Below are 13,724 nucleotides of genomic sequence, written 5' to 3' on the forward strand. Positions count from 1 at the left end.
TGTCATCTCCTGCCTTGACTACTGCAACATCCTTCTCTGTGGCCTCTTATCTAACAATTTTACAGCCCTCCAATCCACCCTCTATTCTGCTGCTCAGTTAATCCACCTCTCCTCTCCACAGCTCACCTTTGCCTGTACTTTCACTGGCTATCCATTGAACAGTGAATTCAATTACAAATATTAATCATGATATACAAGGCAGTCTATAACTTGTTGCTCTATACATCTCTGAACTAATCTCCCAGTACCTCTTCTTCACTCCCGTCTTCTCTGCTCCTTCAACATCAAAGATTTTTCCCATGCATCCCACATACTCTGGAACTCACTACCTCAACGCATCAGACTTTGCTCACCTCTGCAACCTTCAAAAGCAACCTGAAAACCTATTGATTCAGAAAAGCCTACAGTCTACAATAAACCTGCTGCCACCCCTGTATGAGCAGCTTCTACCCTAACCTTTCTCCTTGTATTGTAGACTGTAATCCCTCTCAGCAGGGTCCTTTCTGCCTCAGTTCCAGTCTGTCACTCATTTAGTTCAGCTTTATTGTAGGTGCGTTTCTTTTTTGTGTTATGTGCAGTTTCTTGGAATTAATGACACTTTAAAATAAACACCAATAATAAAATCAATCATTATCTTAAAAAGGTTTTATCTAAAATTAAAAAAGAGGGCACGCTCACCTCTCTTGGAGTCCCAGAACACAGCTGAGAGCCGCTATTGCTATGGGCGCCATAATAAAAGAGTATGTTCGGCGACATTGCAGCCTCTGACTTCCGCCGGGCTGTCTACTTGGAAGTTGCCACCAATAGCAACAGTGGCTCTCTGCTGCATACCAGGGCTCCAGGAGAGGGGAGTATGCCATCATTTTTATTTTAGGCCGGGCCTAGCAGGTGGACGGGGTTTTGTTGTAATCACAAAACCCTTTTAAATAAAAATTGCTCAAATGGGAGGAAGATGTATTGGTTAGGGACAACCACATCTACTTCCAGTACTGTACCCTGTAATTGCTTGACAACGGCACTGAGCACAAAATGTGGTGCACAGCTTGGTATGAAAGAACTTGACTGGCCAGCACAAATTCTCTGTTATAACCCTGTTGATAATTTTTGGGATAAAATGGAATACCAGCTGTGAGTCATGCATTATCATCGAATATTAGTGTTAAATCATATTTATGCTCAGGCTGATGGAAACATTTACATTATTCTTACATTTGTGACATTTTAAAATAACTAACATTAAGAATTAAGGCTATAGTACAATGAGGAATACTTACAATCTCTCGCTTGCCGCACTTTTTCTTCATATGTCTCATCTTCATTAAGAATCAGAGATGATTTCAACTGATCTGCAGTTTTCTTCAGATCTTCCACACTCTTTATCAATCCCAGACTTTTGTCCTGGTCTATATTTTTGGCAAGCTCTGTTCAAAATAAATACAGTTGTGGTCTTTGTTGGTACCATTTTGGGGTTCATATAACTTTTTGATCACATTTTATTCTAATCTTTAAGTAGGAAATGTTTTTTTTAACATTTAATATTTTTCATAATATTTTTTACATTTTTTATTATGTAGTGGCCCGAAACACCTATTTCTGGCCACTACATAAATGTCATACATGTCTTCAATGTGGATGCACTGTGCAAAAGGTCTTGTCTGCTGTTATGTGTATTGCACAGCTGCAGCATGGGAGAGGTTAATGTCTGAAAGTGGCTGGGATATGACTGGAAAAGTTTAAATATCTGTCTAGTCACGTGATGTCTGTACCCTATAAATATGAGTGATTGGAGTGTAATAGTGAGATCTGTCATCTTCAACGGTAGTGAAAGGAGTGAGACTGCTGGCCAGATGGGGGTACCTTCAACCCTCATGTGGTTAAGTGATGGAAAAGGAGGAAAGGTATCCTGAGTAGAGATGAGCGAACGTACTCGTCCGAGCTTGATATTCGTGCGAATATTAGGGTGTTCGGGATGCTCGTTACTCGTAACGAGCACCACGCGGTGTTCTGGTTACTTTCAGTTTCCTCTCTGAGACGTTAGCGCGCTTTTCTGGCCAATTGAAAGACAGGGAAGGCATTACAACTTCCCCCTGTGACGTTCAAGCCCTATACCACCCCCCTGCAGTGAGTGGCTGGGAAGATCAGATGTCACCCGAGTATAAAAGTTGGCCCCTCCCGCGGCTCGCCACACATGCCTTGTGAGTTAGCTGAGGGAAAGTACTATCGTGCTGGTGCTGCTGTAGGGAGAGCGTTAGGAGTCAGTGTAGGCTTCAAGAACCCCAAAGGTCCTTCTTAGGGCCACATCTACCTGTGTGCAGGCTGCTGCTAGCAGTGTTTTGTTTTTTTTTTTCCTCAAAATCGGCAGTGCAGAGCATTGCACCCGGCATTAGGGACAGAAGTGGTGCATAGGCAGGGAGAGTGTTAGGAGTGAGTGTAGCCTTCAAGAACCTCAACGGTCCTTTCTAGGGCCAAATTTAAGCGTGTGCAGTACTGTGCTGGCTGCTGTTAGCAGTGTTGCATTTTTTTTTTTTCTAAAAATCGTCTGTGCAGAGCATTGCACCCTCCATTGATACTACAGGGACAGAATTGTGTAGGCAGGGCCACAACACAGTTATTGTTCATTAAATATACGCAGTGGGTCCTTCCCTTTGCAAAAAAGGAAAAGAAATTATATTTGGCCTGCCTGTGTCAGTCCTAAGGTCTCCGTGTACGTGTGTGCTGCGTGGACAACGTACAAAAATCAGACGCAACCAGCTACGGTTTACTGCAGGCTTGCGCCATTGTCTTTCCTGACTGGCAAATACCTGCTCTGCTACAGTTAATAACTCTGCTACACTAAAGTTGTGTGTCACTTTTTCAGGGCCACACTACAGTTCTAAAAGTTATTGTTCATTGAATATACGCAGTGGGTCCTTCCCTTTGCAAAAAAGGAAAAGAAATTATATTTGGCCTGCCTGTGTCAGTCCTAAGGTCTCCGTGTACGTGTGTGCTGCGTGGACAACGTACAAAAATCAGACGCAACCAGCTACGGTTTACTGCAGGCTTGCGCCATTGTCTTTCCTGACTGGCAAATACCTGCTCTGCTAGAGTTAATAACTCTGCTACACTAAAGTTGTGTGTCACTTTTTCAGGGCCACACTACAGTTCTAAAAGTTATTGTTCATTGAATATACGCAGTGGGTCCTTCCCTTTGCAAAAAAGGAAAAGAAATTATATTTGGCCTGCCTGTGTCAGTCCTAAGGTCTCCGTGTACGTGTGTGCTGCGTGGACAACGTACAAAAATCAGACGCAACCAGCTACGGTTTACTGCAGGCTTGCGCCATTGTCTTTCCTGACTGGCAAATACCTGCTCTGCTACAGTTAATAACTCTGCTACACTAAAGTTGTGTGTCACTTTTTCAGGGCCACACTACAGTTCTAAAAGTTATTGTTCATTGAATATACGCAGTGGGTCCTTCCCTTTGCAAAAAAGGAAAAGAAATTATATTTGGCCTGCCTGTGTCAGTCCTAAGGTCTCCGTGTACGTGTGTGCTGCGTGGACAACGTACAAAAATCAGACGCAACCAGCTACGGTTTACTGCAGGCTTGCGCCATTGTCTTTCCTGACTGGCAAATACCTGCTCTGCTAGAGTTAATAACTCTGCTACACTAAAGTTGTGTGTCACTTTTTCAGGGCCACACTACAGTTCTAAAAGTTATTGTTCATTGAATATACGCAGTGGGTCCTTCCCTTTGCAAAAAAGGAAAAGAAATTATATTTGGCCTGCCTGTGTCAGTCCTAAGGTCTCCGTGTACGTGTGTGCTGCGTGGACAACGTACAAAAATCAGACGCAACCAGCTACGGTTTACTGCAGGCTTGCGCCATTGTCTTTCCTGACTGGCAAATACCTGCTCTGCTACAGTTAATAACTCTGCTACACTAAAGTTGTGTGTCACTTTTTCAGGGCCACACTACAGTTCTAAAAGTTATTGTTCATTGAATATACGCAGTGGGTCCTTCCCTTTGCAAAAAAGGAAAAGAAATTATATTTGGCCTGCCTGTGTCAGTCCTAAGGTCTCCGTGTACGTGTGTGCTGCGTGGACAACGTACAAAAATCAGACGCAACCAGCTACGGTTTACTGCAGGCTTGCGCCATTGTCTTTCCTGACTGGCAAATACCTGCTCTGCTACAGTTAATAACTCTGCTACACTAAAGTTGTGTGTCACTTTTTCAGGGCCACACTACAGTTCTAAAAGTTATTGTTCATTGAATATACGCAGTGGGTCCTTCCCTTTGCAAAAAAGGAAAAGAAATTATATTTGGCCTGCCTGTGTCAGTCCTAAGGTCTCCGTGTACGTGTGTGCTGCGTGGACAACGTACAAAAATCAGACGCAACCAGCTACGGTTTACTGCAGGCTTGCGCCATTGTCTTTCCTGACTGGCAAATACCTGCTCTGCTAGAGTTAATAACTCTGCTACACTAAAGTTGTGTGTCACTTTTTCAGGGCCACACTACAGTTCTAAAAGTTATTGTTCATTGAATATACGCAGTGGGTCCTTCCCTTTGCAAAAAAGGAAAAGAAATTATATTTGGCCTGCCTGTGTCAGTCCTAAGGTCTCCGTGTACGTGTGTGCTGCGTGGACAACGTACAAAAATCAGACGCAACCAGCTACGGTTTACTGCAGGCTTGCGCCATTGTCTTTCCTGACTGGCAAATACCTGCTCTGCTACAGTTAATAACTCTGCTACACTAAAGTTGTGTGTCACTTTTTCAGGGCCACACTACAGTTCTAAAAGTTATTGTTCATTGAATATACGCAGTGGGTCCTTCCCTTTGCAAAAAAGGAAAAGAAATTATATTTGGCCTGCCTGTGTCAGTCCTAAGGTCTCCGTGTACGTGTGTGCTGCGTGGACAACGTACAAAAATCAGACGCAACCAGCTACGGTTTACTGCAGGCTTGCGCCATTGTCTTTCCTGACTGGCAAATACCTGCTCTGCTAGAGTTAATAACTCTGCTACACTAAAGTTGTGTGTCACTTTTTCAGGGCCACACTACAGTTCTAAAAGTTATTGTTCATTGAATATACGCAGTGGGTCCTTCCCTTTGCAAAAAAGGAAAAGAAATTATATTTGGCCTGCCTGTGTCAGTCCTAAGGTCTCCGTGTACGTGTGTGCTGCGTGGACAACGTACAAAAATCAGACGCAACCAGCTACGGTTGAGTGCAGCCTTGCGCCAATTTCTTTCCTGCCTGGGAAATACCTGCTCTGCCACAGTTAGTAACTCTGCAACAGTAAAGTTCTGTGACAGTTTTGCCGGGCCGCAACACAGTTATTAAACCTATTATTCAGTGAATAGACGCAGTGGGCCTATCCTTTTAAACAAAAGGGAAGAAAGTATATTTGCCCTGCCTGTGTCAGTCCTAAGGGCTCTGGGTACGTCTGTGCTGCGTGGAGAACGTAAAAAAATCAGATGCAACCAGCTACGGTTGAGTGCAGCCTTGCGCCAATTTCTTTCCTGCCTGGGAAATCAAATCACTGGTAATACAGCATGCTGAGGGGTAGGGGTAGGCCTAGAGGACGTGGACGCGGCCGAGGACGCGGAGGGCCAAGTGAGGGTGTGGGCACAGGCCGAGCCAGTGCGGTGGCCAGGGGTAGAGGCAGGGCCAGACCGAATAATCCACCAACTGTTTCCCAAAGCGCCCCCTCGCGCCATGCCACCCTGCACAGGTCAAGGTGCTCTACGGTGTGGCAGTTTTTCACAGAGACGCCTGACGACCGACGAACAGTGGTATGCAACCTTTGTCGCGCCAAGATCAGCTGGGGAGGCACCACCAACAGCATGCGCAGGCATATGATGGCCAAGCACCCCACAAGGTGGGACGATGCCCGTTCACCGCCTCCGGTTTGCACCACTGCCTCTCCCCCTGTGCCCCAACCTGCCACTGAGATCCAACCCCCCTCTGAGGACACAGGCAGTACCGTCTCCTGGCCTGCACCCACACCCTCACCTCCGCTGTCCTCGGCCCCATCCAGCAATGTCTCTCAGCGCAGCGTCCAGACGTCGCTAGTGCCACAGTTTGAGCGCAAGCGCAAGTACGACACCACGCACACGCACGCTCAAGCGTTAAACGTGCACATTGCAAAATTGATCAGCCTAGAGATGCTGCCGTATAGGCTTGTGGAAACGGAGGCTTTCAAAAGCATGATGGCGGCGGCTGCCCCGCGCTACTCGGTTCCCAGTCGCCACTACTTTTCCCGATGTGCCGTCCCAGCCCTGCGCGACCACGTCTCCCGCAACATTGTACGCGCCCTCACCAACGCGGTTACTGCCAAGGTCCACTTAACAACGGACACGTGGACAAGCACAGGCGGGCAGGGCCACTATATCTCCCTGACGGCACATTGGGTGAATTTAGTGGAGGCTGGGACAGAGTCAGAGCCTGGGACCGCTCACGTCCTACCCACCCCCAGAATTGCGGGCCACAGCTCGGTGGTGGTATCTGCGGCGGTGTATGCTTCCTCCACTAAAGCACCTTCCTCCTCCTCCTCCTCCAACGCAACCTCTGTCTCGCAATCAAGATGTGTCTGCAGCACGTCGCCAGCAGTCGGTGTCACGCGGCGTGGCAGCACAGCGGTGGGCAAGCGTCAGCAGGCCGTGCTGAAACTACTCAGCTTAGGAGAGAAGAGGCACACGGCCCACGAACTGCTGCAGGGTCTGACAGAGCAGACCGACCGCTGGCTTGCGCCGCTGAGCCTCCAACCGGGCATGGTCGTGTGTGACAACGGCCGTAAGCTGGTGGCGGCTCTGCAGCTCGGCAGCCTCACGCACGTGCCATGCCTGGCCCATGTCTTTAATTTGGTGGTTCAGCGCTTTCTGAAAAGCTACCCCCACTTGTCATTCCCGCAAATCCCACACGCACGCTGCCACCCTGCGGACACTGCAACATAGGTTTAATCTGCCAGTGCACCGACTGCTGTGCGACGTGCCCACACAGTGGAACTCTACGCTCCACATGTTGGCCAGACTCTATGAGCAGCGTAGAGCTATAGTGGAATACCAACTCCAACTTGCGCGGCGCAGTGGGAGTCAGCCTCCTCAATTATTTACAGAAGAGTGGCCCTGGTTGGCAGCCATCTGCCAGGTCCTTGGAAAATTTGAGGAGTCTACCCAGGTGGTGAGCGGCGATGCTGCAATCATTAGCGTCACCATTCCTCTGCTATGCATCTTGAGAAGTTCCCTGCAAAGCATAAAGGCAGACGCTTTGCGCTCGGAAACAGAGCCGGGGGAAGACAGTATGTCGCTGGATAGTCAGAGCACCCTCCTGTCTATATCTCAGCGCGTTGAGGAGGAGGAGGAGGAGCATGAGGAGGATGAGGAGGAGGGGGAAGAGACAGCTTGGCCCACTGGTGAGGGTACACATGCTGCTGGGCTGTCATCCTTTCAGCGTGTATGGTCTGAGAAGGAGGAAGAGGAGGAGGAGGAGGATCCTGAAAGTGATCTTCCTAGTGAGGACAGCCATGTGTTGCGTACAGGTACCCTGGCACACATGGCTGACTTCATGTTAGGATGCCTTTCTCGTGACCCTCGCGTTACACGCATTCGGGCCACTACGGATTACTGGGTGTACACACTGCTCGATCCACGGTATAAGGAGAGCCTTTGCACTCTCATTCCCGAAGAGGAAAGGGGTTCGAGAATGATGCTATACCACAGGGCGCTGGTGGACAAACTGATGGTAAACTTCCCATCCGACAGCGCTAGTGGCAGAAGGCGCAGTTCCGAGGGCCAGGTAGCAGGGGAGGCGCAGAGATCAGGCAGCATGTACAGCGCAGGCAGGGGAACATTCTCCAAGGCCTCTGCCAGCTTTATGGCTCCCCAGCAAGACTGTGTCACCGCTCCCCAGTCAAGGCTGAGTCGGCGGGAGCACTGTAAAAGGATGGTGAGGGAGTACGTAGCCGATCGCACGACCGTCCTCCGTGACGCCTCTGCCCCCTACAACTACTGGGTGTCGAAGCTGGACACGTGGCCTGAACTCGCGCTGTATGCCCTGGAGGTGCTTGCTTGTCCTGCGGCTAGCGTCTTGTCAGAGAGTGTGTTTAGTGTGGCTGGGGGAATCATCACGGATAAGCGTACCCACCTGTCAACCGACAGTGCCGACAGGCTTACACTCATCAAGATGAACAAAGCCTGGATTTCCCCAGACTTCTCTTCTCCACCAGCGGACAGCAGCGATACGTAAGCAATACGTAGGCTGCACCCGCGGATGGAAGCTACGTTCTCTCTCACCATCCAAAACGGGGACATTTCTGCTTCATCAATCTGTGTCTAATATTCCTCCTCCTCCTCCTGCTCCTCCTCCTGAAACCTCACGTAAACACGCTGAACGGGCAATTTTTCTTAGGGCCACAAGGCTCACTCATATAATTTTTGTAAACAATTTTTATATGTTTCAATGCTCTTAAAAGCGTTGAAACTTTAACTTGAACCAATTTTTCGTTAAACTGGGCTGCCTCCAGGCCTAGTTACCACTTAAGCCACGTTAACCAAAGCGATTAATGGGTTTCACCTGCCCTCTTGGTTGGCCATAGCCAATTTTTTGGATGTACATTAGTACTGTTGATACAGCAATTTTTGTGGGCCCTCGCCTACAGTGTAATCAAATGAATTTTTAGCCCACCTGCATTACAGCTGACGTTACATCCGCTGTGTTGGGCAATGCAATGGGATATTTTTGTGTATCGCCGGTGGGTTCCAGGGAGCCACCCATGCTGTAGGTGCACACGGAGTTTAACCTACATCTGTCCACTTGTAAAGAACCCCAGTCTGACTGGGGCATGCAGTGTGGGCCGAAGCCCACCTGTATTAAGCACAACATTACTACCTCAGCTGTGTTGGGCAATGCAATGGGATATTTCTATGTACCGCCGGTGGCTTCCTGGCACCCACCCCTGCTGTGGGTCCACAGGGAATTATAAATGCATCTGTTTCCACTTGTAAAGAACCCCAGTCTGACTGGGGCATGCAGTGTGGGCCGAAGCCCACCTGCATTAAGCACGACATTACTACCTCAGCTGTGTTGGGCAATGCAATGGGATATTTCTATGTACCGCCGGTGGCTTCCTGGCACCCACCCATGCTGTGGGTCCACAGGGAATTATAAATGCATCTGTGTCCACTTGTAAAGAACCCCAGTCTGACTGGGGCATGCAGAGACACCTTGACAGAATGAATAGTGTGTGACACATAGGTTCCCCATTGCTATGCCCACGTGTGCAGCTCCTGATGGCGGTGGCACAGGATTCTATTTCTCATTGCTTCTGTACAGCATTGTGGTCTATCGCCCCGCCCCTTTTAAAGAGGGTCGCTGCCTAGCCATGCCAACCTCTGCAGTGTGTGCCTGCGGTTCCTCCTCATGGCAGACGCACTTCTAAATAGACATGAGGGTGGTGAGGCATTAGGGCAGCTGAAGGCTGCGCAGGGACACTTTGGTGTGCGCTGTGGGGGGGAGGGGGGGCGGTTGGGCAGCATGTAACCCAGGAGAAGTGGCAGTGGAGTGTCATGCAGGCAGTGATTGTGCTTTGTTGGAGGTAGTGTGGTGCTTAGCTAAGGTATGCCATGCTAATGAGGGCTTTTCAGAAGTAAAAGTTTTTGGGAGGGGGGGGGGGCCACTCTTGCCGCTATTGTGGCTTAATAGTGGGACCTGTGAACTTGAGATGCAGCCCAACATGTAGCCCCTCGCCTGCCCTATCCGTTGCTGTGTCGTTCCCATCACTTTCTTGAATTGCCCAGATTTTCACACAAGGAAACCTTAGCGAGCATCGGCGAAATACAAAAATGCTCGGGTCGCCCATTGACTTCAATGGGGTTCGTTACTCGAAACGAACCCTCGAGCATCGCGAAAAGTTCGTCCCGAATAACGAGCACCCGAGCATTTTGGTGCTCGCTCATCTCTAATCCTGAGGTATTCCATGCCAGGAGCCACCTCTGAAGAGAAAGGAGTGAGAAGTCCACCGTGCAGAGTTGTCTTCAAATACTGAGTGAGTGTCTGTGGAGTGTTCCTACCCCCATCCTCCTCCGGAGTGTTCCCTCTCCAGGAGCGATACCTTTAAGATAACTTGTCCTGTAGGACCACTATCATCCTGTGTCTCCTCCCTGACCTCATTTCCTCTGTCTTGCCTGCACTGGTGTGTAAAACTGTACTTTGCAAAACTAAAGTAAAGTTCCCTAGTCATTGCATATTCCCAGTGACTGGGCTATCCAGTTCAACCGTGTGTGTGGACTCTCTTCATTTAACCGCTGGTTACAAGTGATGGTGAGAAGGAACGGTGGAGTCACGCACAACAATCTCAAGTCTATCACACTTACACATGTAACAGCTGTCCCAGCGTTGCCTGGAAGAGGCCTAGCAGTACTTGGGCTGAGGTTCCGTGCGTCCCTCCGGGGAGGAATCTGGTAGAGCCACTGTGACAAGTGCCAACTCTACCCCGCCAGCTCCTCAGTGTGGGCCTCATGTCTAGGTGGCCGTTGGGATGCTGCGATTACACTAAGGGCGGACACCCACTGGCGTTTTTTTTCTCCACTGCGCTGCGAGAGTAAATGAAAACTCTCGCAGCGCAGTGCAAGAAAAAAAGACGGGATCACGCCGGGATATCGCCAGTCTTTTCAATGGGGCCAGCAGCAGCAGCGCTAGCCCCACTGAAAAGATATGGAGAATAACGCGGACTTCTGCCACAGCTGTGGCAGAAGTGCGGCATGCTATCCCATTGCTTTCAATGGGATCGGCGCTGCTGCCGGTCCCATTGAAAGCAGTGGTTTGTGGCAAACCCTGCAGTATGATTTTCGGGGAAGGGCTTGAAATATAAGCCCCTCCCTGAAAAATCATCAATAAGTGGTAAAAAAAAAAAAAATTACTCACCTCTCCGCTGCTCAGACGCATCCTCTGGCTGGCTCCCTGACACTGCTGTCCAGCACTTTCAGCAGGCAGGGATTTAAAAATCCCGGCCTCCTGAAAGGGCTGTGCTGATTGGCTGAGCGCTCAGCCAATAGCAGCTAGTGCTTAGCTATTGGCTGAGCACTCAGCCAATTACAGATAGTGCTTAGCTATTCATTCATGAATAGCTAAGACAGTGCTGGACAGAAAGTGCTGGACAGCAGTGTCGGGGAGCCAGGTGGAGGACACGTCTGAGCGGCGGAGAGGTGAGTAATTTTTTTTTTTTTTTTTAACCACAAGGCAATGGCTTAGATGTGTCATGTTGCCCCTGGTGCCGCATTCTTCTGAGCCACAGGTTGATTTCGGAGTGACGTTAAGTCCATTTTGGATTGCATGATGCGCCAGACGGCATATTCATATTTCATTCGATCTCCCTGCTGCTATTCAGCTAAAGGGCTGGCTGGAATGATTGATAGCCCAATGAGGCAGTCATTAACTTTTCTTTGATATATAAACCAGCTACTCTTTGCTGAGGGTGCCACTTATACTTCTAATATTCTGGCCCTGTCAAGACTCTCAGCATAACTGTCTGTTTACAGTCTTGTACACTCAGCATACCTGGCTGTTGTCAGTTGTCAACATTTCTCTGCGATCTGTCCTTCTGTAGTTCCTGGACCAATTCCCTGGTCCCTCTCTGACTTGCCACATGCAATCAATGATGTTGCTGTTTTCAGGGTGAGTGCTTTGCTTTGTGGCAGGTCCTGTCGGAGAGATTCAGGGTACTTCGTTCAGATTAGTACCCCCATGTTCTGTCCAGTTCTGCATCTACCTACCATTATTCTCCCAAATACTTACCCGTCCTGACTGCTGTGTTATCTTGCTTGTCCTGGTTTTGACAGCAATCATGGACAGGTGTAAGAAGTTGGCTTGATTGATTGACCATCGCATCTGAGTGGTTAAATGGCCGCATTTGTGACCAGTTCAGGCATTTACACAAAGGCAACACTGGCTTGGCTCCCAAGCCGACTCCATATGTCATTGGTCATTAACCCTTTTATGACACTGCCTTTTTTTCCCCGTTTTCGTTTTTTCCTCCCGCTTTTAAAAAATCGTAACTTCTTTATTTATTCATCGACGTAGCTGTATGACGGCTTGCTTTTTGCGGGACGAGTTGTATTTTTCAATGGTACTAAGTAATGTACTGAAAAACCACTACTGCAGCATGGTGTAAATCTATAGCATTACATCATACTGCAATCTGACAGGCAGTCTATCAATCCACAGGGATGGCTGGATAGTCATACTGCCAAAAAGGCCCCCGGCTGCCATGACACCCGTATGGCTCCCTGTGATCTCATCGTGGAGGTGGCCACACGGGACCCGCGAACATCGTTTGGATGATTTAAATGTCAGACCTACCAATCGGAGCGGTTGCAGCAGTATTAAACAGCCTGCACCGGCAATGTATAATGAGAGAGAGAGAGACGTGCGATCCCTCTTCATACATACCTCAGCCCCTCAGGACATAACTGTACGTTCTATAGCGGGAAGGAATTAAGGGGTTAAAGGGCTCTGGAAAAATCAGAAGGGGGGCAGATGTTTGTCAGTGGAAGTCTAATGGCCCATTTACACAAGCAGATGATCGCTCAAAAATCGCTTAAACGATAGTTTCAGTGACAGCTTTGAGCGATCATTTTGCATAAAGTATTAATTGGTATTTAAGTAGCTACTCAGCTACTTAAATACCAATTAATCCTTTGTTCTCCACGGGAAAACAATGCTATCAGCACTCCCCCGTGGAGAACTACTGATAAAAGTGAATGACGATTTTTAGGTTAGCTTGATTTTAATGATCAGCTAACAGTGCCCAAAAAGTGGACGATGGGCGCCCATTTATATGCACCGATTATCGCTAAAATGAACGCCGATTAGCGATTTTTAAGCGATCGTCGCTCCGTGCAAATGGGCCCTAAGGCATGGAAGTCTTTGAGAAATTAAAAGCATACTTCCTGTCAGCTCCTGTGATCACACAATCATACCCAAACCAACCAACGAGATGTCACAAGCTGCTGCAGCAAATCGCAGACCTCAGCGCAATAATCAAACTCTGTTCCTATATTTGTGGTGAAATGTGTCTGTGCAGCAGGTTGACTGGGTGTCTTATCTCCCACTGGCTGACTTTGTAGAGGGCCGGTGGAATGGCTGCCTAGGTCATCAGATTTAACGCCTTTGGACTCTAGGAGCCTCGTGTGGCGCAGAGTGTAAGCTCTCGCCTACGACCTGAAGGTTGCAAGTTCGATCCCCACATGCGTCAGGTAGCCGGCTCAAGGTTGACTCCAGCCTTCCATCCTTCTGAGGTCGGTAAAATGAGAACCCAGCTCGGTGGGGGGTAATTAAGTAACAATTACCTGAAAGCGCTGTGTAATAAGTTGGCGCTATACAAATACCAAGATTTATTTATTTATTTATTTAATCCCTGGAGGCATTTAAAGTATCTTGTGTGTGCAGAAAAAATATGCAATATAGTTCACTTGACGTGGCGAATCCTATAGTGCTGTGAAGTGTGCAGTGCTGAATTTCTTCAGTGTGTTCATGAAGACTGGATTAAATGATTAACTATGTGTATCCTGCAGAGTGGTGGAGAAATCGAACACGTCATATAAAGCATTTTGTAAAACTTTGCCCACCCTTAACTACTGAACAAGTAAAGATAGAGCAAAACTTTTAGTGTGTTTCTAAGTATATTCCAGCCATGACTGATATATCACAGAGTCTTCTTCCCATTTGGAAGTCAATGTTCTCATTATTACACC

At 48.3% G+C, this 13,724-nt stretch overlaps 2 protein-coding genes across 2 annotated transcripts in view; one reads left to right on the forward strand and one right to left on the reverse strand.

Moving 5' to 3' along the window:
- LOC136625751 (C4b-binding protein alpha chain-like) overlaps positions 1-13,724 on the forward strand; it is a 603,882-nt gene that overhangs the window by 256,183 nt on the left and 333,975 nt on the right. The gene's annotated exons all lie outside the window — the stretch shown is intronic.
- The window catches only part of TMDD1 (transmembrane and death domain 1), an 83,780-nt gene that overhangs the window by 11,597 nt on the left and 58,459 nt on the right, over positions 1-13,724 (reverse strand). The window contains exon 4 of the mRNA XM_066598901.1: positions 1,275-1,421. Coding sequence (XP_066454998.1) covers positions 1,275-1,421 — 147 coding nt within the window. The remainder of the gene's footprint in view (positions 1-1,274; positions 1,422-13,724) is intronic.

Source organism: Eleutherodactylus coqui, chromosome 4 (assembly GCF_035609145.1).
Source record: "Eleutherodactylus coqui strain aEleCoq1 chromosome 4, aEleCoq1.hap1, whole genome shotgun sequence".
Lineage (NCBI taxonomy): Eukaryota > Metazoa > Chordata > Amphibia > Anura > Eleutherodactylidae > Eleutherodactylus > Eleutherodactylus coqui.